This window comes from Zootoca vivipara, chromosome 15 (genome assembly GCF_965207765.1).
Source record: "Zootoca vivipara chromosome 15, rZooViv2.hap1.1, whole genome shotgun sequence".
Classification (NCBI taxonomy): Eukaryota; Metazoa; Chordata; class Lepidosauria; order Squamata; family Lacertidae; genus Zootoca; species Zootoca vivipara.
This window is the reverse complement of record NC_142598.1, coordinates 874,753-896,466: the sequence shown is the minus strand read 5'-3', so window position 1 is coordinate 896,466 and position 21,714 is coordinate 874,753. Positions and strand designations below refer to the sequence as shown.

The window sequence follows — 21,714 nt, the reverse complement described above, 5'->3', positions numbered from 1 at the left end:
AACAGGGGTGTCTTTTTGTGTTGACCTGATAATACAGGACATCTGGTAGCACAGAACTCCCTAAGCCAACACTTTGGGAAATCAGTGAGTACTGCAACATCAAATTAACTGTTAGGACATTAGTGAGTACCTCCAACGGAATAGCCTCCTTTACAATAGCCTAAAAGGCCAGTGGTATCAGTCCTTCAAATGAAGGAGCTGCGTGTCCCATTTGGCAGCAGAGACCTGCTTAGGACTAACATCAAGGGAACCTTCACTTTTTATGGCCCATTCATTGCAAGAGTCAAAAGGTTTTGCTTCCTCCCACCCCTTCTTCACATGAACTGACAGTCTTGTATATTTGGGCAGAGCCAGAATTCTGAATCAATGGACTTTGTGCCTTGCAGGCTATAGATCAAGCCTTGTATTCTTAACAAGTTGTATTTTCCCCTTTACTGCATTCAGATGTCCAGCTCGCCGTTGTCCAAGAAGCGTCGCTTGTCTGATTCGGAGACGAAGACGGGTTCAAACTGCTCCTCTGGCAAATCCGTACAGACTGATCTGCGCGAGGCGCCTGCCAACGTAAGACTTTGTGTTGAGCCCATTTCTTACATCCTGATTATTAGATGGGGAAACTTTTGTATCTGTTCCAAGGACAAACTAGGTCAGACCCCGCAGTCTTGATATTAGTAAAGGGTCTGTTGCCATGATGGGTGGAACAGAAAGAGGGTCTGTTTGTTACAGGGACTTCTGCAACATTGGTACAGTGTAGTTCTGCACCATCTTTTGGGTGGAGGGGGGACCCACCCTGTCAGGGCTGAGGGTGAGAAAGATTTGACTGCTGTAGTTTCTTGGTGCAGCAGTAGTTTACCTTTTCCTCTGAGGTGACAATTACATGAGAGAAAACAAAAGGGCAGCCTCAGGGATGTCATTTAGATGCAAACTAAACATGCCCCAGAAGTTTGCTCCCAGATCTCTTGCAGCCTTGACAGTGCAGTCATCCCCACCTTCCTCCCCTTTTGGATCTCAGGGGGAGCTGTTGGGAATCTTGTTATCTGCAAGCAAATGTTCAAGGCAGCTATCATAAAATCAGTACAACACTCCTATAAAATGCAATGGCTGGTTGGGATTGTCTCAAATCAGTATTAACTAGCCAAACATCCTACTTCTACCAACTGTTTGGAGCCTTCAGTTATGCTCAATAGCCCAGCATTACAGCCTTAAACCTCAGGCTTTTGTGTAGATTAATGCAGAGGCTCTCCTGCCCTACCATAATGTGCGCAAGTAGCAGGCAACCAGCAAGAGAACCCTGCTCCTTAGTCAGTCGGTCATTGGAGAATAAAGCCACCAGCTGCATGATTTACAGCTGCCTTCATTCCTAAGCCTGGCTCAGGTCTTGACTTAAGCTGGAAAGGCCTCAAACTATACAGCTGGAAATTCCATTACTGGGATAAGATTATGTGAATTGAATGTATAGGCATATAAATATCTTGGTCCCATATGCTGAATGTCAAATATTAAACGGCAATATTGTCAAATGCTAGAAAGTAGTTGAATGGGTGGGTGGCTTTGCAACTCTGCTTCCTGACCATGGGGGCAGCCTTAGCTGTTCCCTTCAGCATGTTAAGTTTTTGTCAGCGACCAGAAGGCCTGGAAATGCATATATTTTTTTTAAAAAAGAAAGCTTTGATTTCCAGAAAGCTTCAATAGTCATTGCATTTTGTACTAGTCTGTATTCCACTTATTCTGTAGTACAGCCAAATCGCTTGGGAGGAAAACACTCTGTGTTGGTGCAAGTTCTGCTAGCGATCACCCTCTTTCCTTTTTTCCAGGGTATGGCCAAGAATGGAAATGAAACGGACATTGATGAGGGTCTGTACTCAAGGCAGCTGTAAGTACCAGAAAGGGGGGGGGGCAGGAGTCACCATTACAGAAGGAGCTGTGGTGCTATTCTTCTGTGGCTGTTGAGCTTCAGCCGTTTTTCCATTGCTGAGTGGTAGCTGTTTGGGGGCAAGATGCCTCAATTTTTGGTTGGGAAGACAAGGCTCTGAAATTAACCTTTTGGGATTCTTCCTCCCACCCTTTGTTCTGAGCAGATATGTACTGGGCCATGAGGCCATGAAACGAATGCAGAATGCCAACATTCTGGTGTCTGGCCTGCGAGGACTGGGCGTGGAGATTGCCAAGAACATCATATTGGGAGGAGTGAAATCTGTGACAATCCATGATCAGGGTGTGGCTGAGTGGTCTGACCTCTCTTCCCAGGTAGGGTCCTCTTGCATTTACTTAAATGGCCTAAAGTGTGTTTCTTCTGGTAGGCATACTACTCCATACATGTCATACTCTTTCCCCTCACTCTCTAGTTCTACCTACGTGAGGAGGACCTTGGAAAGAATCGAGCTGAGGTATCCCAGCCACGACTAGCTGAGCTGAACTCTTATGTACCTGTTACTTCTTACACTGGGCCCCTCAGTGAGGACTTCCTTAGCAACTTCCAGGTACTGTAAAGTATAAGAATAGTGGTTGTGATACTTTGTCCCCAGCATCTAGCATTCCAAATGGTATTGCCCCATGCATTATGGTTCCATTTAATTATCTTGGCTAACAATGTGACATGCATCTCATTTGTACATATACTGAATGTCATCTTCCTCTGTCTGCTTATCTAGTTTGTGGAGAGCCGTTTTGAATCTCTTTAGTCTGCTTGGAACTTGGCCATCATGAACTCTTTGTCATTTGGAGGCCAGGTTCCTTCACTATTTCCTTGACTCCGGATCCTTTAGCAATCTTAGATAACACAAGTCCTAATGCAAATCCTTGTGGAGAGGCAGGGGCTGCACTGCTTACTTTAGAACTCTAGGCATAGCTGCTGCTGCTGCTGCTGCTGCTTTTCTGTATACTTCTCCATGCTTTCTGCTGCAGTCAGTCTAATCCTGTGGATGCATATAGTTTTAAGAGCCAACTAACTACAGGAATTCACTGGTGAGAGATTCTAAGAAAAATAATATTATTGAAAACAGAGCTTCTTAATTCTCTGTGCCATAGAAGAGAGTGGAAAAACCAGGATTGTGGAGACAAGTCCTCTCATTGTTGAGCCTTCCTGCTCTGCTAAACACTCTTAACTCTTAACTGCACTCACTCTAAGAATGAGCCGGTACAGAGGTCAAGATATGTGGTGTTACCAACAGTGACAGAGTGTTTTGTTGCCTAGAGTAGCACTTAGAAGGCTCTTTTGTCCCTTCTGCAGGTGATTGTGCTCACCAACTGTCCCTTGGAGGAGCAGCTGCGCATAGGTGACTTCTGCCATGGCAAAGACATCAAGCTGGTCGTGGCCGATACAAAGGGCCTTTTCGGGTGAGGTGTAATTCCAGCTCTGTTCTTTTATCTCTGCTATAGCAACCCTGGACTGTTTCCTTTGGCTGGGCTCTCTATCCTGTCTAGCATGTGTAGCTTTGAGGGTTCCAGTCTTTATAGCCAATAACATGTCCAGCCCAGCCTTACTGCGTAGGGTATTGTTGCATCCGTGACAGCACTGAGAGTTGGGTTGCAGTGGAAATGGCACTATTGGCCCCTCACCCCGTTTCCTTTTCCTTTACAGCCAGTTGTTCTGTGACTTTGGTGATGACATGGTTGTGACAGACACTAATGGGGAGCAGCCGCTCAGCGCCATGGTCTCCATGATTACCAAGGTAATTCCTTCCTGAGGCCGGAAGCCACAACTGTTTCCTGGAAGGCAGATGTGCAGTCTTCCTTATAGAGGGCACATGTATGCATTGCCTCCTGCAATGTCTTGCATTGATTTCAACAGTGGAATGGACTCTCTCAGAAGGTGGTGGACGTCCTTGGAGGTTTTTATGCAGAAGTTGCATGGCCGTCTTTCGTGGCTGCTTTACCTGACATTCCTGCATAGCAGGGGGTTGGACTAGATGATACCCAGGGTCCCTTCTAACTCTACAGTTCTGTGATTCCCTTATTTCTGTACAGGGGTGCCCTGGAGAGGTAACCTGTCTGGATGAAGCTCGGCACGGTTTTGAGACTGGCGACTTTGTTTCCTTCACTGAAGTTGAAGGCATGAAGGAGCTCAACAATTGTGAACCAATGGAAATCAAAGTGCTTGGTGAGACCCTGTTGGTGCCTTGACTAAGCAGAGCAAGTCTTGGATGCCACTTAAATGGGATGCTTGCTGGGGTTTTAGGCTCTCATTAAGTGTCTGGGTGAGCTCCTGTTGCTCAGTCCCAGCTCCTGCCAACCTAGCAGGTCAAAAGCACATCAAAGTGCAAGTAGATAAATAGGTACCACTACAGCGGGAAGGTAAATGGCGTTTCCGTGTGCTGCTCTGGTTTGCCAGAAGTGGCTTTGTCATGCTGGCCGCATGACCTGGAAGCTGTATGCCGGCTCCCTCGGCCAATATCGCGAGATGAGCACCGCAGCCCCAGAGTCGGTCACGACTGGACCTAATGGTCAGGGGTCCCTTTACCTTTAAGTGTCTGGCAAAACTACCTGGATAGATAGTAATGCCTTTCAGTGGTGTTTTAGCATTTACTTTAATGATTTAGAATTTTAGCCTGCTCTGTCCCCATATACCCTAAGAGGGTTGCAATAGATTAAACATGCCAGAAACAAAAAATGTACAATTAGACAAATGTTAACTCTGACCATCCTCTTTCTTGTCTACTTTCATGATTGTCTTCCTAAAAGCCCTTTTCCAACCCAGACACAGCCTATCAATCCCTAAATCAACAAACATTCCCATTCTCCAGCATTCCATTCCTAAAACAATAATGCAGTCTCCTCCTACTGTTTGACTGACACCTGAGAGCACACCATCTTCCACTCACTTCTGTATCCATACTTTTATTATATTGCAATATTGGCAGAGCTGGCCCTCTCGGTAGTTCCTCCACCCTCAGAGGCTCAGGAGGGGTGGCAGCTCGGGAGAGGGTTTTCTCTGTGGCAGCCCCTCAGCTGTGGAACTCCCTCTCCACAAAGGTGCATTTGGCACCTTCATTGTACAGCTTTTGGAAATTGCTGGCCTCTTTGCTTTTGATACCAGTAGTGTAAATTTTTTCAGGCCCACTTTATTTTTGTGATGGTAAGCTGTTTTAAACTGGTTGTAATATTGTGTGTTAATGTTGTAATCTGCCCTGGGACCTTAGGGTGAAGGGCAGGTAATAAATAGTTGGACTAATAATAACATTTTGAGATGGTTGCTGGAGGCCCTGACTCAAAGCAGTGTAGTAGCATTTCTGTAGTACCATTTTATTCCTAGTTTGATTTCTCACGTGAGACTTAACAAAAACGTGTTCTTTCTCTTTCAGGCCCCTACACATTCAGCATTGGTGACACCTCCAACTTTTCAGACTATATACGTGGTGGTATTGTCACCCAGGTCAAGATGCCAAAGAAGATTAGCTTTGTAAGTGTTGTTGCCGACAGACTCTGGCTTTTTTGCAGTGCTCTTGTGCTGGAACAGCCTGGTCCCCTTTGGGCCACATGTGCCATTCCGTGGGATGCATCATGATCTGGAACTATCAACTCCCCCCTTGGCCATAGAAAATTGGAGCCATGAAGTGATCTTATGCATTTCCCATTTCACTGGATTGATAGTGCTGCCTCAGTTGTAGTGAACTGCTGGAATGTTTAACCTACAACTGCAGTGAATGTGGCAGTATTGAAGTTCCACTGTTTATATCAGATAAAGCAGGTGTCTCCGTGTTCATAGGGAATATTCATCTGTTTACCAGGGTAGGCAAAATGTGTGGGGCACACTTTCTCACTCTTCTCTTCCAGAAATCTCTGCGCACATCTCTGCTGGAGCCAGAGTTTATCATTACTGACTTTGGCAAGTTTGACCGACCAGGTCAGTTGCATTTGGGATTCCAGGCCTTGCACGAGTTTCGCAAGAAGCATGATCGTTTCCCCAAGCCCCGCAATCAGGTAGGTTGTTCCTTCTTGGTGGTACCTTGATCTCCATGTTTTGAAGTTCTCTACAGTTTTGTAATAAGCAGAACTCTTCTCCTGAGAACATTAGTGCAGATAGCATTTTATGTAAAAAATCTGACATTGTATGAGGCTACTCAATTTTGCTTCATGTTGAAGCTGAGGGCCAAACTTGTTGTGTCATGTTAAATTCACCTTTGCACCCTTAGAAATGAAAATAGCATCTGTTTGAGGCTGATAATTATCCTGACTGCAGCAGATGGAGAGAAGTGTGTTGCTTTCCTCCTTCATTTGGGCTCCTGATTGTACACCCAGAGCTGTTACTTGCATTGGGAGAAAAGCTCCTGTGGGCACTACTTGCACTTCAAATGTAGAGTATCTGGTTTGGCCCTAACCCTTTTTGCGCTGTTGCTGTTTATTTTCCAAATGATATTGTACAGGCAGGGAGTGGGAATGGGTAATGAGTGGTATATGGGAAAGAAGACGTGATAGTTGTATGTAATGTTGGGGTTTAAGTGTGTGCATGTTTAGTTCTGTACTCTGTTGATGTGAATTGTGGATCCAGAAAAATACAATTCTGCACATGTGATTTTATCATTTTTAGTTGTTTGCATCATTCTGGCTTTACTACTCAAGTGGAGGGGCAAGGAGTTATTGGGGGGGGGTACTTTGTGCTCTATAATTTATTCAAAACTGTGCCTCTGCCTCTGTGGGGTTATATACCTAGAATCCTTGTGTGAGAGCTGGTCTTAGTCTATGTCTGACTTCTCTCCCTTCCTTTTCAGGCAGATGCCAGTGAGGTTCTAGCTTTGGTCAAGGATTTGAATGAGCAAGCGGCACCCTCACTAAGACAAGAGCAGCTCAAAGAGGATGTCATCAAAGAACTGGCCTTCCAGGCTACTGGGAACTTGGCTCCTGTCAATGCCTTTGTTGGAGGACTGGCTGCACAGGAAGTCATGAAGGTAATGCCAGGCTCTAGGAATTCACCTCAGATATTGGGGAAGCTGGCTAGGAGCTCAGGTCCTGGGTTCTCTTCAGAAATAATTTGTAGTTTTGCCTTTCCTATCCCAATCAATTTCTTCTTCAACCAGGAGCTTTGTATTTGACAATTTAGAACAGCAACATCTTTGCCTCAATAGAGAGACCAAGGTGGGTGGGTTTGGCATGCAGTGGCAGCCCAGCCCACATCCTTAAATAGGACACCGGCCTCTTTGTAAAGAAGCCACATGGCCATGGCATAAGATATGACCATCTTCCTCTTTCTTTCCTCACTCTCTTTCAGGCTTGTTCAGGCAAATTCATGCCTGTTACACAGTGGTTGTACTTTGATGCACTGGAGTGCCTCCCTGAGGAAAACAAGGATGCCCTGACTGAGGAGAATTGCACCCCTGTAAGCAGTGTGGGGTTTGAGATGCATGCCAGGAGTGGGAGAGAAGTTCATTTGAGGTTGTAAGGTTTAAGCTTTGGATAGGGAACATGTTAGAATTTCTGCACTGTTCTGATGAAAAGGGTAGTATTAGTATCGTGAGAGCTCTAAGGGTAGCAGGACCTTATGGGTGGTATTTTACATACAAACAAATTTTGTTGCTTATAGCCAAAGACCTTTGCAGTCCAAAAGTAAATAAAACCAGCATCTAATATGTACAAGAGTAAATATGCTGTAACATTGACTGCAGTTTGTTTTTGGGGACCACAACAAGGTTGAGGAAATGGAGAAATCAAGCACTGGCTAGAAGAGGAGATGAAAGCTGTCTTTGTTTCCTCTCTCTTTATAGAAACACTGTCGATATGATGGGCAGATTGCTGTCTTTGGCAGTGATCTGCAGGAGAAGCTGAGTCAGCAGAAGTATTTTCTGGTGAGTGTTAGTGCCATTTTCCTATGCCTTGGTCACTATCCCAAGCACCTTGTTGATATTTCTGCTCTTTCCCACTCTTAGGTTGGTGCCGGTGCCATTGGCTGTGAGCTGCTGAAGAACTTTGCTATGATAGGTCTGGGGTGTGGACCAGGTGGAGAGGTGGCTGTGACTGACATGGACACAATTGAGAAATCCAATCTCAACCGGCAGTTCCTCTTCCGGCCTTGGGATGTTACAGTAAGTTGTGTTTATCTGCAGCTGCTTTTGCTGGGAGTGGGATGAGTGATGCTTTAGAGCAGTGTTTCTCAACCAGTGTGCCTCCAGATGTTTTGGGACTACAACTCCCATCATCCCTAGCTAGCAAGACCAGTGCTCAGGAATGATGGGAGTTGTAGTCCCAAAACATCTGGAGGCACACTGGTTGAGAAACACTGCTTTAGAGGTGTGTGGTCTCCACAGTACCTGTTCCACAAGCCCCAATGAACCCAACCACCATAAAAGATTGTGCAGATATGACTTAGTGCTTGCTTAAGCATTTTTCCTGAACCTCTGCCAGTTCTGGTACTGCATTCTGTGTCAGTTTCCAGATTCCTTGTTTGACCAATAAACCCATAATGAAACCCAGTCATAGTTATGTCTGAACATTAATACAGAGCAAAAACAATCACTGGGATGAGGCTTGTAGCTGTAGTGCTGTATCCACATTGTGTGACTTTCTGTCTGCCCAGAAAATGAAATCTGATACAGCGGCAGCAGCCGTGAAGGAAATGAACCCCAACATCCACATCACAAGCCACCAAGACCGTGTGGGCCCGGACACGGAGCGCGTTTATGATGATGACTTCTTTGAGAGCCTTGACGGAGTGGCAAATGCACTGGACAACGTGGATGCTCGTGTGTATCTGTCCGGGGTTGGCTTGCTTACCTGTGTACTGCACACAGCCTTTTGCAGCTGATACATTTTCCTTGGTGGCAGCTGCAAGGCATCCTCACAGAGGATGGCTTCTCTGGCATTGTTCTTGCATTACTAGGCGGTGGATAAGAATGCAGGGAGAATATTGGAGGTATAAGTAATTAGGGGGAAAGGACAATCACTGTCTGGCCCCTTCACACTCTGAACCAAACCCATTCATTATCTGAGGTGGATAGGAGTGATTTGTAAATGGTGTATGAATTATCTTATATGCATAGCCAGCTGATATATATTCCTGCAGTAATACGTCCCTTTTCAGGGAGAGAAATTCAGAATGTCATTGCTTCAAACACCTAGAATACGATTTTCTCCAACTAGTAGCATTGGGAAACATTCAATTTCCTGTCTTGATTCCTGCGCTGTTCTGGTTGGCAGCGTTTTGCAGCTTTCTCGTGTAACCGCTTTCCCTCTCCTTTGAACTAGGGATGTACATGGACCGTCGCTGCGTCTATTACCGCAAGCCCCTGCTGGAATCAGGGACACTGGGGACCAAAGGGAACATCCAGGTGGTGATCCCCTTCCTGACGGAGTCCTACAGCTCAAGCCAGGACCCTCCAGAAAAATCCATCCCCATCTGCACGCTCAAAAACTTTCCCAATGCCATTGAACACACCTTACAGGTCAGCTTGTATTAGGTTGCATTTCCAGTTTCCTGTTTTCAAGGCAATAGTTGGTGTATCGTAATAGTTAGGAACCAGAAAGCTGCCTGTGTTCTCAGCAGAATGAATTTGCTGCAGGACCTTGCATTTCAGAATGTTCGCCATATGTGACTACTGCATCTTGTCTCATAAAGAGGAAGCTGGTTTTGTCTGTTGAGGCAGCATTTACTGCCAATTCTAATCTTATGTCTAGTTGCTATAATTTTACGCACCAGTGTTGGGAGCAACGTGAGCTACCTGCTGCTGTGTACTATAAAACCTCCAATCTTCTCTTCCACATAGAAATCGTATATTTATTATCATTTATTTTGATAGTGGGCCCGTGATGAATTTGAAGGCCTTTTTAAGCAGCCCGCAGAGAATGTCAACCAGTACATCACGTGAGTAAAATGCTGTGTTTGAGAATCTGAAAGTGGTCAGAGTTGGAGGCCAAAGCTTCGCTCTGCACAACAGAAGATGCAGTGGATTGAGCACTGACCAGTAAAGTATAATGATTTTATACAGTTATGATAAATGAAACACAGGCAGATGAAACATGGAGAACAGGCAGTTGTGGTGTGGCTTTGCAGTTTCTGCTCGTTTCAGAACCTTAGAAATTGCAGAGCCACTTCTCATTTTCATCGGTAATTGGTTTTAACTGTTTTTAATACTGAATTTTAAATAACTTCAATAATAATAGTGTTGATTTTTCTTCAGAGACTCCAAATTCATGGAACGGACCCAGAAGCTGCCAGGAACCCAACCTCTGGAGGTGCTGGAAGCTGTTTACAAGAGTTTGGTGACTGATCGGCCCAAGTCGTGGTCTGACTGTGTGACGTGGGCTTGCAACCATTGGCACACTCAGTACAGTAACAATATTCGTCAGCTGCTGCACAACTTCCCCCCAAACCAGGTGAGCAAGTGAGGGTTGATACGTTGAGGCCTCAGCATTTCCTTCTAGCAGTTAGAAGGGTAGGTTTTCTCAACTGCTTTCTGCTTTATAACATCCCCTCTGTTTTCTTTCAGAAAACTAATTCAGGAACCCTCTTCTGGTCAGGTCCGAAGCGATGCCCTCATCCACTCACCTTTGATGTCAACAATGTAAGCACTAAGGTGGGGGGTAGAGAACTGGCACTGCTAACCAGAAGATAGGTGGGAGTGAGATGGAGGTGGCAAGAACTGGTTCCTGTCATATCTGAAAAGTTTACTAACCGTATTGCAGCTGCATTTAGTCTTAGTATTAATAGTTCTTAAAAGAAGGTTGAAAACTGGAAGTATGGCCAAAAGGAAGAGACACTTAGGCTACAATTCTCCTTTAGACACTGGGGTGTTAGTTTTGAAACAGGAAAAGTGTCCATGGGCATGGGGTGTGGGGGGGAGCAAGTGCTGGGTGCTGAAACCATTGCAGAGCAAGAAGCTGTGCTAAAGCTGGGCAAACTCCAGTCAGCAACGTTCACCCTTAAGTTGCTCCCTCTTCAACTACCATGAGTTAGACGTGCAGTGGAGGGCAGGTCAAAGTGGAGAGGATGAATGGCTTCTGCTTTGTGCTCATGATGGCCTTATTTGAAGGTCAGAGAGAGACTTTCCTCCAGGTCAGATTTGGCTAGAGACACCCTGAACAGGAGAGAACTGTGCATGTATCTTGAGTCTTTGCTGGAATTGTTCAAATTGTTTCATGAAACTGTTATTCAAATTATCCCAGTTCCTCTGGCATATAAGGCGGCTTGTTCAGGGACCATGGGGTTAAACCTGAACGGAGGTGGTGTGTGGGGGTGGGGGTTGTCTGTCTGTATTTATTATTTATTTACATATTATTGATTCAGGTGAAAGAAGCATGACTTCTGGTCAGAGTGTGACTAGGCTCCTAGCTTAACTTTGTCTTTGCCTCCTCAGCCCTTGCACATGGATTATGTGGTGGCAGCAGCAAACTTGTTTGCACAGACATATGGCATCACAGGCACCCGGGACAGGGCAGCCATAGTGGAGCTTCTGCGCCAGGTGCAAGTTCCAGAATTCACTCCAAAGTCTGGTGTTCGCATCCACATCTCTGATCAGGAGCTGCAGAATGCCAATGCCTCTGTTGGTAAGGCTTCCTAGAGTTGAGAGTGAAGTGGGCTGCAGTGGGGAGCGCGCTCTGCCTTGATAGAGAAGTAGGGAATGACAGGAAGATAACCGGAACATTCTTCCTCCTAACAACTTCATATTTGTAGACCGAAGGGGTATCACATAAAGTATTTTCTGCCTGCTCAATATTGTGCTTTATTGGATTTTTGCTTCCTGCTGAGGAGGACGCCTGCACAATCTGCTGAAATGTTTCAGTTCTCTTGTGTTGTGAGGCTTCTCTGAATCCTTCAAGCATCAATGGTGAAATTTGGCTGTGTAACTATGTTAGGGGAACTTTGCTGGGTGGGTCAGTTAGTGGGTACCAGAGTTTACTGAAAGAGGAGGGTGACTTGAGGTTGTTGTTAACCTTTTCTAAGGCTCCTGTTTTCTTTTTCCCAGATGACAGACGGCTGGAGGAGCTGAAATCCTCACTCCCAAGTTCCCAGCAACTGCAAGAATTTAAGATGTTCCCTGTTGATTTTGAAAAGGTAAGGACCAATTGAATTTCTTGGTGGCTAATCCCTAGTTTTATCTTCTGATTTCTTGGCAGGGTGGGATTGGCTGGAAACCGTCCCTAGGTTGCCATGTGGAATTGCTTTTGGTGCCTAGTCTGGAAGTCATGGTAAAGCCTCTAGCTGTGCAGCTTCAGATGAGTCCAAATTCTTCCGTGTGCAGCTCCCTGGGGCATATGCGCCCAGAAGAGGTTCTAGGGAAGGAAGTGGTACCGTGGGACTATCACAGGGCTCAGTTGTCATTTTATTTGAATTTCAGGATGACGACACAAATTTCCACATGGATTTCATTGTGGCTGCATCCAACCTACGAGCAGAGAACTACGATATTCCTCCTGCTGATCGGCACAAAGTAGGTGTCCCTCTTGGGTGTGAAGAGTGCAACTCTAGTCAGTGGAAGGAGGTGGCAATAGTGGGGACTTGGCACTTAAGTGGGCTCTCCTACATCCTTTATCTCTTCAGAGCAAGCTGATTGCAGGGAAAATCATACCAGCTATTGCCACGACGACGGCCGCCGTAGTAGGCTTGGTGTGTCTGGAGTTATTCAAAGTGGTACAGGGCCACAAACAACTGGAATCCTACAAGAATGGCTTCCTCAACCTGGCATTGCCTTTCTTTGGGTTCTCTGAGCCCATTGCTTGCCCCAAGAACAAGGTGAGTGGGGTGGCTTTTCCCTGCACCTCTTCTTTTGTTCACACCTTCCAACTTGCATTCTTTACCCCTTCTTTAAGTACGGAAGACACCAGCCGTTTAGCAATACAAGCATTGCTAAATTTTCCTGTAAGCAGGGGGAATATGACTCCTTAGGGCTGTGGTTCTCAAAGGGTTTGGCGGGAGAGGGTGACGGGATGGTTCATTGTAGCAAAATATTACACACACACACACAAAACCGCATCCATGCCTCTCTTCAAGAGTATTGGCTATTCTACAGTTCTTCATGACATATTGTTGTGAACAGGGATCCTCACCTCTGACAAATATGAAAGATAAAAAAAAGTTTATTTGTGTTGATGAAATGAAAGTTAGTTTGTCTCAAATTAGACCTAATATAAATGAGATTACCCAGCAAAAACAAGCTCACACCTCTAATTGAGTTTGTATACATACTTAAAGTACATGTGTAAGAGGCTCGTTTATATTTATATTTTGGGAAGAATTCATGTTAAAACATCTTGCAGCTCAACATTTCAGATCTTTTCTTTTTTATATACTAGTTTCACTGCTTTCATGAAGCAAGACCATTCATTGGAGGAGGGCATTCCTATTACTGTCACTTCACCATGTTAAGAGGGTGGAGTGGAAAATTACATAGGCGGGAAGGCCCTGGGAATTTTTTTTTATTACTGTATCCAAGAATATGCATTGAACAATTTAAAATATTAGAACAAAGAGATATACAGTCATACCTTGGAAGTTGAATGGAATCTTCTGGAAGTCCGTTCGACTTCCAAAGCATTCGAAAAACAAAGCGCGGCTTCTGGTTGGCTGCAGGAAGCTCCTTCAGCCAATCAGAAGCCCGCCAGACGTCCGGCTTCCAAAAGAATGTTAGAAAACTGGAACAGGTGAGTGTGCATGCTCACTCTTCAGAAACGATACCTGACTGCAGGTGCAGAGTCCCTTTTTTTCTATGGGGTGAGGGAAGTGTGCATGCACACATGTCTCATCATACAGACAAGTGATCTTCCTGTGGAGGTCGCCTGATTGCGGAGGCTCAGCGGTAGGGACAGGATCCTAGGAACATGATGGAAACTTTTCAGGTTTAATGTCTATAATTCCCAAAATCTATGTTTTTTGCCCCCTTTCTTCAGTACTACAACACTGAGTGGACTTTGTGGGACCGTTTTGAGGTGCAGGGCATCCAGGCTGATGGACAGGAGATGACCCTGCGTGAGTTCCTGGCCTATTTCCAGGTAAGAGCTGGGGAGTCCAGAGCCGTCCCCTGTCAAAGTAGCTTAGCAGTTGGAGAAGTTTTTTTAGTAATGGAAGTGAAATACTTCTTGTCTTACGCAGAAGGAGCACAAGCTGGAGATCACAATGCTGTCCCAGGGAGTCTCTATGCTGTATTCCTTCTTTATGCAGCCAGCCAAGCTGAAAGAGCGGCATGACCAGGCGTATGTATCATTTGTCTGTGCTTAGGCTAAACAAAGGTGGACACCTTCAGCCCATGCTTTCTCTGACCATTGTCCTCTCCCGTAGGATGACTGAGATTGTCACCAGAGTCTCGAAGAAGAAGATTGGTCGCCATGTGAAGGCCCTCGTTTTTGAGCTGTGCTGTAACGACGACAATGGGGACGACACAGAGGTGCCCTACGTGCGTTACACCATCCGCTAGGGGCTCTTTTGCTAGCACCAGCCACCTGCCTGCCACGGACTGTTAGTGCGGGGAAGGGTCTGCCTCCCTTCCTCACCCTTCACTGTTAAAGTGACTCAAAACATGAAATAATGTTTATACCCTTTAGGATTCCCCACCCCCGTTGTTTTTGTCTCCACCAGGGCTTGGGAAATGCTCCACTCCTGTGGCCCCACCTCCCATCCCTTGCAGTTATGTCATGTTTTTGAGGCGCCTTAACCCCGCCCCCATCCTTCAATGTTAGTCGTGTTGTGTTTTGGCTCCTGCACCACCACCTCCCCCCTCCACCACTCTCTGGTAGTGGAGGCTGCTCCCTCCCTCATCCTATTCTGGAGAGGGGGCTTGTAACAGGAAATGCCCCCTCCTCGTCTTCTGAGCACTGGGAGGCCTTGCCCTGGCTGGCTTTGGGGGGAGAGGATGTGATGGGCCAAGAGCGTAGGTCAGAACTGGTAAGAGAAGTAAATGAGTCAATAAACGTTTGCAAAAGCCAGTGGTCCTTTATTGCTCAATCAAGGAACTCAAGTGAAATTGTTGGTTGCATCTAACTTGGAACTGTGACCATTGCTCAAATGCCTGGAGTTCTCAGGCTGCTGCTAAAAAGTGCACTGATAAAGCTGTAGACTAGGGTGGTTAGGTGTTAGCCTGGACTGATAACTGTCCTGATTTTCAGTTCCATGCAAGCAGTTTGCATTTCCTTATAAACAGCTTTTTAAATGTACTACTGCTTCTTGAAGACACCCCCTCCCCAATCCATACGTGAAAAAGTGTGTGTCTGTTGTGTTTCTGCTTGCTTCTGAAGTAGCAGAGTGAAGACTTCATTGACATTTTCTTGAAGCTCTCCACAGTGTTGGGAGAATGTGACCACCTTCTCCAACGAGAGATTGAATAGCAACCATGCATAGTTGTGGCAGAATGTTACCTGTATTGCATTTCCACCATATGTCACACCCAAGAGATGGGTGGTCTATTTTCAGAAATAGTGAAACCATTAATAACGGCTGGTACATCTACTTCACTCAGATGCAATGAAGTTTAACGGGGGAGAACAATGTTCTTCGCAGAGGATTTCTTCCCTCTTTGGCTTGATGTTTGTACTGGGCCTTCCAAGTTGAGGTTTAGGGAGGAGGAACCTTCAACAGTGCTCCTTTTTGAACCAGTCAGCCATCTATGACTGGTTCCTCGACTACAGACTGTGTTCTGTGTGAAGAATCTGTTTTCATTTATATATACTTCTGGGTTCACTTGGATCCAAATGTCTACCATAAGGTAGGACTCCAGAGTGCTGTGGGAGGTGGAGAGGTTTTGACCACGGAAAAGAGAAGGGGCAGTTCTTATTCATGCCATTTTGACCTGGGAGCATTCTATTGGGTCTCTTGTTCAAGGAAAACTATGGACAAGACACTGGTCTTTATAGCTTAAAGTTGCAGAATTTCAAGTTCATGCATTTGGGGTAAGGGTTAAAAGAAAGGTGTCAGCATCTTTTGAATTTGGGTAGTGTTTTTATTTCACTTTGACTCATTCTTATGATTATGAAAATACAATCCTGTGAAACAACGCAACTTGATTGGCTGCCTTGTTCTGTCTCTTAAAAGTGCTTATCATCTGACCTGCTTGGAAATGGTTCACTAGAACTCAATGGGCATCCAGTGAAGCTCAATATTGGGGACAGATGAAAGTTAAACTATGGAATTAATTGCCAGAGCAGGCCCTGAAGGCCACTAACTTGGATGGCTTTGTAAGTGGAAGACTCAAATTCATGGAGTTAGAGATCACGGCTACTAACCATAATGGCTGCTCTCTGCCTACATACAGAGTGCTGGAGCAGATGGCCCCTGCCTTAATCCACCAGGTTCTTAGGACAATGCATACCTTCAGGCTCCATTTAAGTCTAAGAGATAAGCCTGCAACAAGCCCAGCGTGTTACTGTTTTTTTCCTGGTCTGTGCTAAAACACAAAAGCTGAACTACTTCAGTACTAGAGGTGTGTGTAAGGTTCATTGCAGCGATTGGCCTGGATCTTGGAGGATGCAAGTGCCTCTTAGGTTGAAGTAGTTCATATTTTCATTGATAGTATTTTATGTTAGTTTTCACAGTGGAACGATAAATTGCACTGCTGTTGCAGACATAATGATTTTCAAAGTATGTTCTGAGTTAGGACTTGTGATGGATGGCGAAGAGAAGGTAGTGTGATGGCCAGTAAGTGCATCCTCTTGACTGGGCTGCTTTTCTCGTCCTTAGTTCAACAAATTTGTGCTCCCAACTGGAAGGCCACAAATTTTCCAGCCTGAACTATGTATACACTGTTCACGTTTTGTGCATAAGGCAATCAGCTTGAAGCAGGAGTGCTCCTTTTAGATTTGGTATTCTAAGCAGGACTTCGTTTCTAAAAGGAAACATTCATTTCAAAGCTTTCCTGGCTCCTACCTTTATGTCACAATCAAAAAGCAATGTAGAAAATAGGACCCCTACATAACTTCATGAAAATATAAGAGTTTACAAGTAACACTTAAAGCTGTGGCTTCTGCTCTACCTCTTCAACTGAAGCCTAAGGGACCCATGTAATAAATACAATCTTAAGCATATTTTACTCAGAGGTGACTGTAGGGACTAGGCAAATTGGACCAGTGGTCTAACATGACACAAGGCTCCTGTTTTACAGCCAAGCAGAGGTAACCAAAGCCACTAGGAGGGCACACATAAAAACTAGTCCGGTGGACAGCCTTTCTATGTAGTAAAAGGAATTAAAAGTTTGTGTGTCCAGACTGCCTACCAGCAAGGAGGCAGCCTTTTCCTCCAACTGTTCTCTATTGCCTCTGTAGCGGGTGAGACTCTTCCATCACTCCTGGGCCAGAAACTACAGAATTGACACTGTGTCTAGTATAGTTGTCTTCAGCAGCAGTCTTTAGTATCTTCTAAAACTGAACAGGTTTCCTCTAATTGCCAGTACAAAGGGTTTTCAGTAAAGAGGCAGGTTAAGCTGTGTGTTGTTCTAGACCAGAGGTTGGCAACCTCCGGTCACCAAGCTGCCCGCTCGGCAAGTACCCCCCGCGCTGCGCTAAACGGGCGTAGTGCGGGGGACTCACCGAGTGGTGCCGGAAATGGCATCTGCACACGCAGATTTCTGGCTTCCAAGCATGCACAGAAGTGATGTCTGGCCCACAGACAATTGTCTGTGGGAATGATCCGGTCCACAGCCTGTTCTAGACCAGGCCCGTCCAACAGGTACCTGAACCCAAAAAAGGGGGTAGATCACTGCCAGTTTTTAACACTCTGAGGAGTTGGCCACCCCTGTTCCAGACCAGTGTTTCTCAACCTTTTTTGGGCCACGGCACACTTGTTCTATGAAAAAAAATCCCGCGGCACACCAACTCTGTGCCGCCCTATATTTAGTTTAGTTTGGAGGGGAGACGAAGAACTGCTGCGTGGTAGCCAGGTGGACCCACCAGGCGCTCTCACCTGGGTTGGGGGGTGGCGAGGGGCCCTCTCCTCCCTATCTTTCCCCTTTTCCCTCACCTGGGGGGGGGCCTCCCTCCTTTTCCTCCGGCTGGGGTGGCGACGGCTGCGGCGACGAGGCAGGGCCGTCGCGTGGTGGGAGGTCCCGGGCTTCGGAGCTCTTCCCGGCCGCAGGCGGGCTCGCTGGGGGGCTTTAGCGGCTCCCCGCTTGATCCGCCGGGCGATTCCGACGCCCACGCGGCTGCCGCGGAGCCCAGGGGTCCGTCGATCCTCCAGCCGGGCGCTTTCAGTGTCGCTCCGGTGGGGTCGCGGGGGGGGGCCTCCAGCGGCTCCCCGGTCGATCCGCAGGGCTCACTTGGCGCCCGCGTACCGGCGGCGGTCCGGAGGCTAGGCTGGCGGCACAGGCACGCTGGTCGCTCTCGGGAGCTTCGCACTGCCGTGCCGCGCGCCATCTTGCCTCGCCGGAGGTCCGTCAGCAATGCAAAGCGCCCTTTTCCTCGCCGAACGTTGCGGCACACAAGCCGGTGTCTCGCGGCACAGTACTGTGCCGCGGAACACCGGTTGAGAAACGCTGTTCTAGACGATCACTATGGTCAGTATATAGACTGTGGGTGTAGTTCAGTGGTAGAACATATACTTTCCACAGAAGTACAGTCTTGATGGGTCTCAAACCCGTGTTGAATTAGATACTTCCCCTGCATGCAAAAGGCAGGCTCCAGCAGATTGAGAAGAAGAAACCAATAATGGGTCCAACGATCGAGAAGTGGGTTTCTGCGTGTGCTGTAGAGCAAAGTGAGGGCAGATGGGGCTTGTCAACCTGGGTAAACTCAGGTCCTAAATCTCTGCTGCCTTGTGGCTGTACTCATTTGTGAGAAAGGCTTCGGGAGTAAACCCCAAGGGAAAGTCAGTACCCCCCACTGCCTTGCTGAAGAAGAAAAGGCTAAGGAGTAAACCATGCACAAATCCTGAGTGGCAGTTGGATGGTGCTTTGTATGCCTCCTTCCGGCCGGCAACTCCTGCAGCCAAGCTGGGACAGACGTCTTGCTCTGCTTTCCTTTAAACTACATCAGTGAGGCCAAGAGGCTTGTCATCTATCTGGGCAGCCCAGGACCTCATGCACAAGCAGAAATCCATGTACTGGTGGGAGCGGTTAGTTGAATACCCCCAAAATCTTGCCTTCAACTGTTGCAGAAGAAATACAACATAACGAAATAAATTTATTACTGCAGCCCTCCCTGATGTATGAGACGTGTGAATTGAAAGGTTGCTATTATTTGGCGGTTGGGGACTATGTCACTGATCTTCATTTGATTGGTCAGGATCCACTTGTGGCCCGATCCTAGTTGGGTTGCAACAGGAGCACTGCCACCATGCAAATATACAGTGGTGCCTCGCTAGACGAAATTAATTCGTTCCACGGGTCTTTTCTTATAGCGAAAAATACGTCTAGTGAATCCCATAGGAATGCACTGAAATTTTTTCGATTTTTTTTTTTGCCCATAGGAACACATTAATTGAATTTCAATGCATTCCTATTGGAAACCGCGACTCGCTAGACAAATTTTTCGTAAAACGCATTCGTCTAGCGAGGTAACCTCCGCTCGAAAAATCCTTTTGTTAAGCGGAAATTTCGTAAAGCAGGGCATTCGTTAAGCGAGGCACCACTGTATTGTAAAAGATCCAGAAATGGGTCCCCAAATGTATGCTTGGGTTAAAGCAAACGGGAAGGTGGAGAGACCAGTACAGGCAACAAACAAAATGTCCCACATACTGTGCTCTCAAGCTGTACCTCAACACAGCTGCTGGATCATTTCAAAATGGCATGACCTGTAAAAGTCTTGATTACTAAGCTAAAAGAAGTTGCCAGTACAGTGGAACCTCAGTTTACGAACACCTCAGTTTACGAATTTTTGGTTTACGAACACCGCGGACCCATCTGGAACGGATTAATTCACTTTCCATTACTTTCAATGGGAAAGTTCGCTTCAGTTTATGAACAGACTTCTGGAACCAATTGTGTTCATAAACCGAGGTACCACTGTATTTCTACAACTAGTGGAATTCTGTAACATTTACAGCCAGGAGAGAGAAAAGACAGCTACTATGCTGACAAAAAATTAAACACATAATGGGTTGCACGAGCAGAACTTGCGCTTGCACAATGGGGCTCCCTTTCCCCACTTGGGTGCCCCCTAAACTCTTCCAGGATTCCCCAATCCGATGGGGGGGGGAGTCCCCCTGCACAAGTGGAAGTCATTTAGCTTGCATGTTTATTTGGGTGCCAACTGCCCAGTGCCTAGACCATGTTCTGCTGAAACTGCCTGGCACATGAACAGAAACCAACCTGGCATCTTCCTATTGTTGAGAAGCTACAATTGGCAAATGCCTCAAGTTCATCTCAGTCTTCCAGTGCCGCCTGACAGAGACGTTGCTGCTCAGTGGAAGATTTAGAAGTAAAGGAGTGGTTACTTCATCAATGTGTCACAACACTTCAATATTATTAAAAGCCACTCTGGGCAGCTTCCAACAAAATATTAAAAATAAAATAAAACATCAAACATTAAAAACTTCCCTAAACAGGGCTTCCTTGACATCTAATGGGAGAGCATTCCACAGGGGCCACTGCTAAGAAGGCCCTCTGAGATGCACCTCAGTGTCCGGCTGAACGATGGGTGGCTGTTTGGGATAGTTCAGGCATCTTAGTGCTGTCTCAATCTTGCTTTGTTCGGGGTGGGGGTGTTCCTTAAAAAGAAGGGGGGAGATGAGATCGCAGATAGTGCAGGGCAGCTCCATCCAGGAAGAGTCCGAGCCATTTGGGCACCTGAGGCAAACTTCGGCAGGCAGGCAGGCACCTCCACAAGGTGAGGGAAGATCTGCGTCACGAACATCGGCTGCGGATCCTGCCGTCCGAGGCGCTCGCCTCGCCGTCTGGGTGGGCCGGCCCTGGTGAGCAGTTGCTACGGGATCCCTTTGCTGGACCGAGGCCACCTCGGGGGTTTCCTATGCCGCCTCTTGCTGGGAGAAGACGGGGGAAGGTGCGGCGCGAGCCTCCTCGGGCCCCCAGAGGCTCCGAGCTCTTCTCAGGCGCCCTTCAGCTGCTCCTCGCTTGCCCGGAAGCGAGCCGGGGCTGCGGTCAGTCCAAGGAGGGAGGGAGAGGCGCGCCTCCCTCGGGCGAGGCCGGGGACACCATGTGGGTCTCCGAAGGCGCAGCAGCTGCTCTCGGGGCAGACTGACTTTCCCCTCAGGGCGAAAAGCGCCGCCAACACTTCTCCGCCTCTGCGGGGCGCCAGAGAGACACGCCTAAAATGGCCGCCAAGCCGAATCCGTTTCGCTCTCCTCAGCCGAGCAACAATTGGCCGGGAAGCGCCTCTCCTGCCGGCTCCTTGGGCTGGGCGGGGCTTCGTCGGGAAAGCCGCCATTGGTTACCGCTGACCCTGATGTCACCGGGTGGGCGTTTGCCCCCGCCTTGGCCGGGAAATCACAAGGGCGCCTTCGTTCGTAGCGGGCTCCGATTGGGCAGCGGAGGCTGCCACTCGTCAACGAGGCTGATGTGGAAATCCCGGCGTCCGTCGGCAATAGGAGCAATGTTCGCTTGTGTCGAGCGCAATTGGTCAGTTCAACCTGCCTATCAGGCAATTCTGTGGGTGGGCGGCGATTGGCCGCTGTGTTCTCCCGTTCCGGAATCGGACAGCGCCCGATGACGCGACCAACCACTCGTTTAGCACGAATGACGCTCTTCAATTGGCCGCAGCATTCTGTCAATCCGACGGAAGGGAAGTCTCAGCCGCCTTTTATAAGACAGCGACGGCATCGATGTCAGTACGGAGTTACGCGATTGGGCGGTGGTTTCTGTCAATCACGAAGTGGGTGGGGCCTACGAGGGGGCTGCTGTGGAGATTCCGGGCGGCTGC

The 21,714-nt window shown here is 47.2% G+C and overlaps 1 protein-coding gene across 4 annotated transcripts in view; it reads left to right on the top strand.

Moving 5' to 3' along the window:
• UBA1 (ubiquitin like modifier activating enzyme 1) overlaps positions 1-14,841 on the top strand; it is a 38,360-nt gene extending 23,519 nt beyond the window's left edge. For all 4 annotated transcript variants that reach the window (XM_035140709.3, XM_035140708.3, XM_088658651.1 and 1 more), the window contains exons 2-26: positions 445-561; positions 1,812-1,870; positions 2,076-2,244; positions 2,343-2,477; positions 3,227-3,333; positions 3,578-3,668; positions 3,964-4,096; positions 5,298-5,395; positions 5,770-5,916; positions 6,705-6,881; positions 7,202-7,309; positions 7,695-7,775; positions 7,857-8,012; positions 8,504-8,669; positions 9,172-9,368; positions 9,723-9,787; positions 10,104-10,299; positions 10,413-10,487; positions 11,280-11,469; positions 11,889-11,977; positions 12,261-12,353; positions 12,464-12,655; positions 13,810-13,911; positions 14,012-14,112; positions 14,198-14,841. In XM_035140709.3, the coding sequence (XP_034996600.2) occupies positions 445-561; positions 1,812-1,870; positions 2,076-2,244; positions 2,343-2,477; positions 3,227-3,333; positions 3,578-3,668; positions 3,964-4,096; positions 5,298-5,395; positions 5,770-5,916; positions 6,705-6,881; positions 7,202-7,309; positions 7,695-7,775; positions 7,857-8,012; positions 8,504-8,669; positions 9,172-9,368; positions 9,723-9,787; positions 10,104-10,299; positions 10,413-10,487; positions 11,280-11,469; positions 11,889-11,977; positions 12,261-12,353; positions 12,464-12,655; positions 13,810-13,911; positions 14,012-14,112; positions 14,198-14,333 (3,180 nt within the window). In that variant the 3' untranslated portion in view covers positions 14,334-14,841. The remainder of the gene's footprint in view (positions 1-444; positions 562-1,811; positions 1,871-2,075; positions 2,245-2,342; positions 2,478-3,226; positions 3,334-3,577; positions 3,669-3,963; positions 4,097-5,297; positions 5,396-5,769; positions 5,917-6,704; positions 6,882-7,201; positions 7,310-7,694; positions 7,776-7,856; positions 8,013-8,503; positions 8,670-9,171; positions 9,369-9,722; positions 9,788-10,103; positions 10,300-10,412; positions 10,488-11,279; positions 11,470-11,888; positions 11,978-12,260; positions 12,354-12,463; positions 12,656-13,809; positions 13,912-14,011; positions 14,113-14,197) is intronic.
• Positions 14,842-21,714: the final 6,873 nt, after the last annotated feature.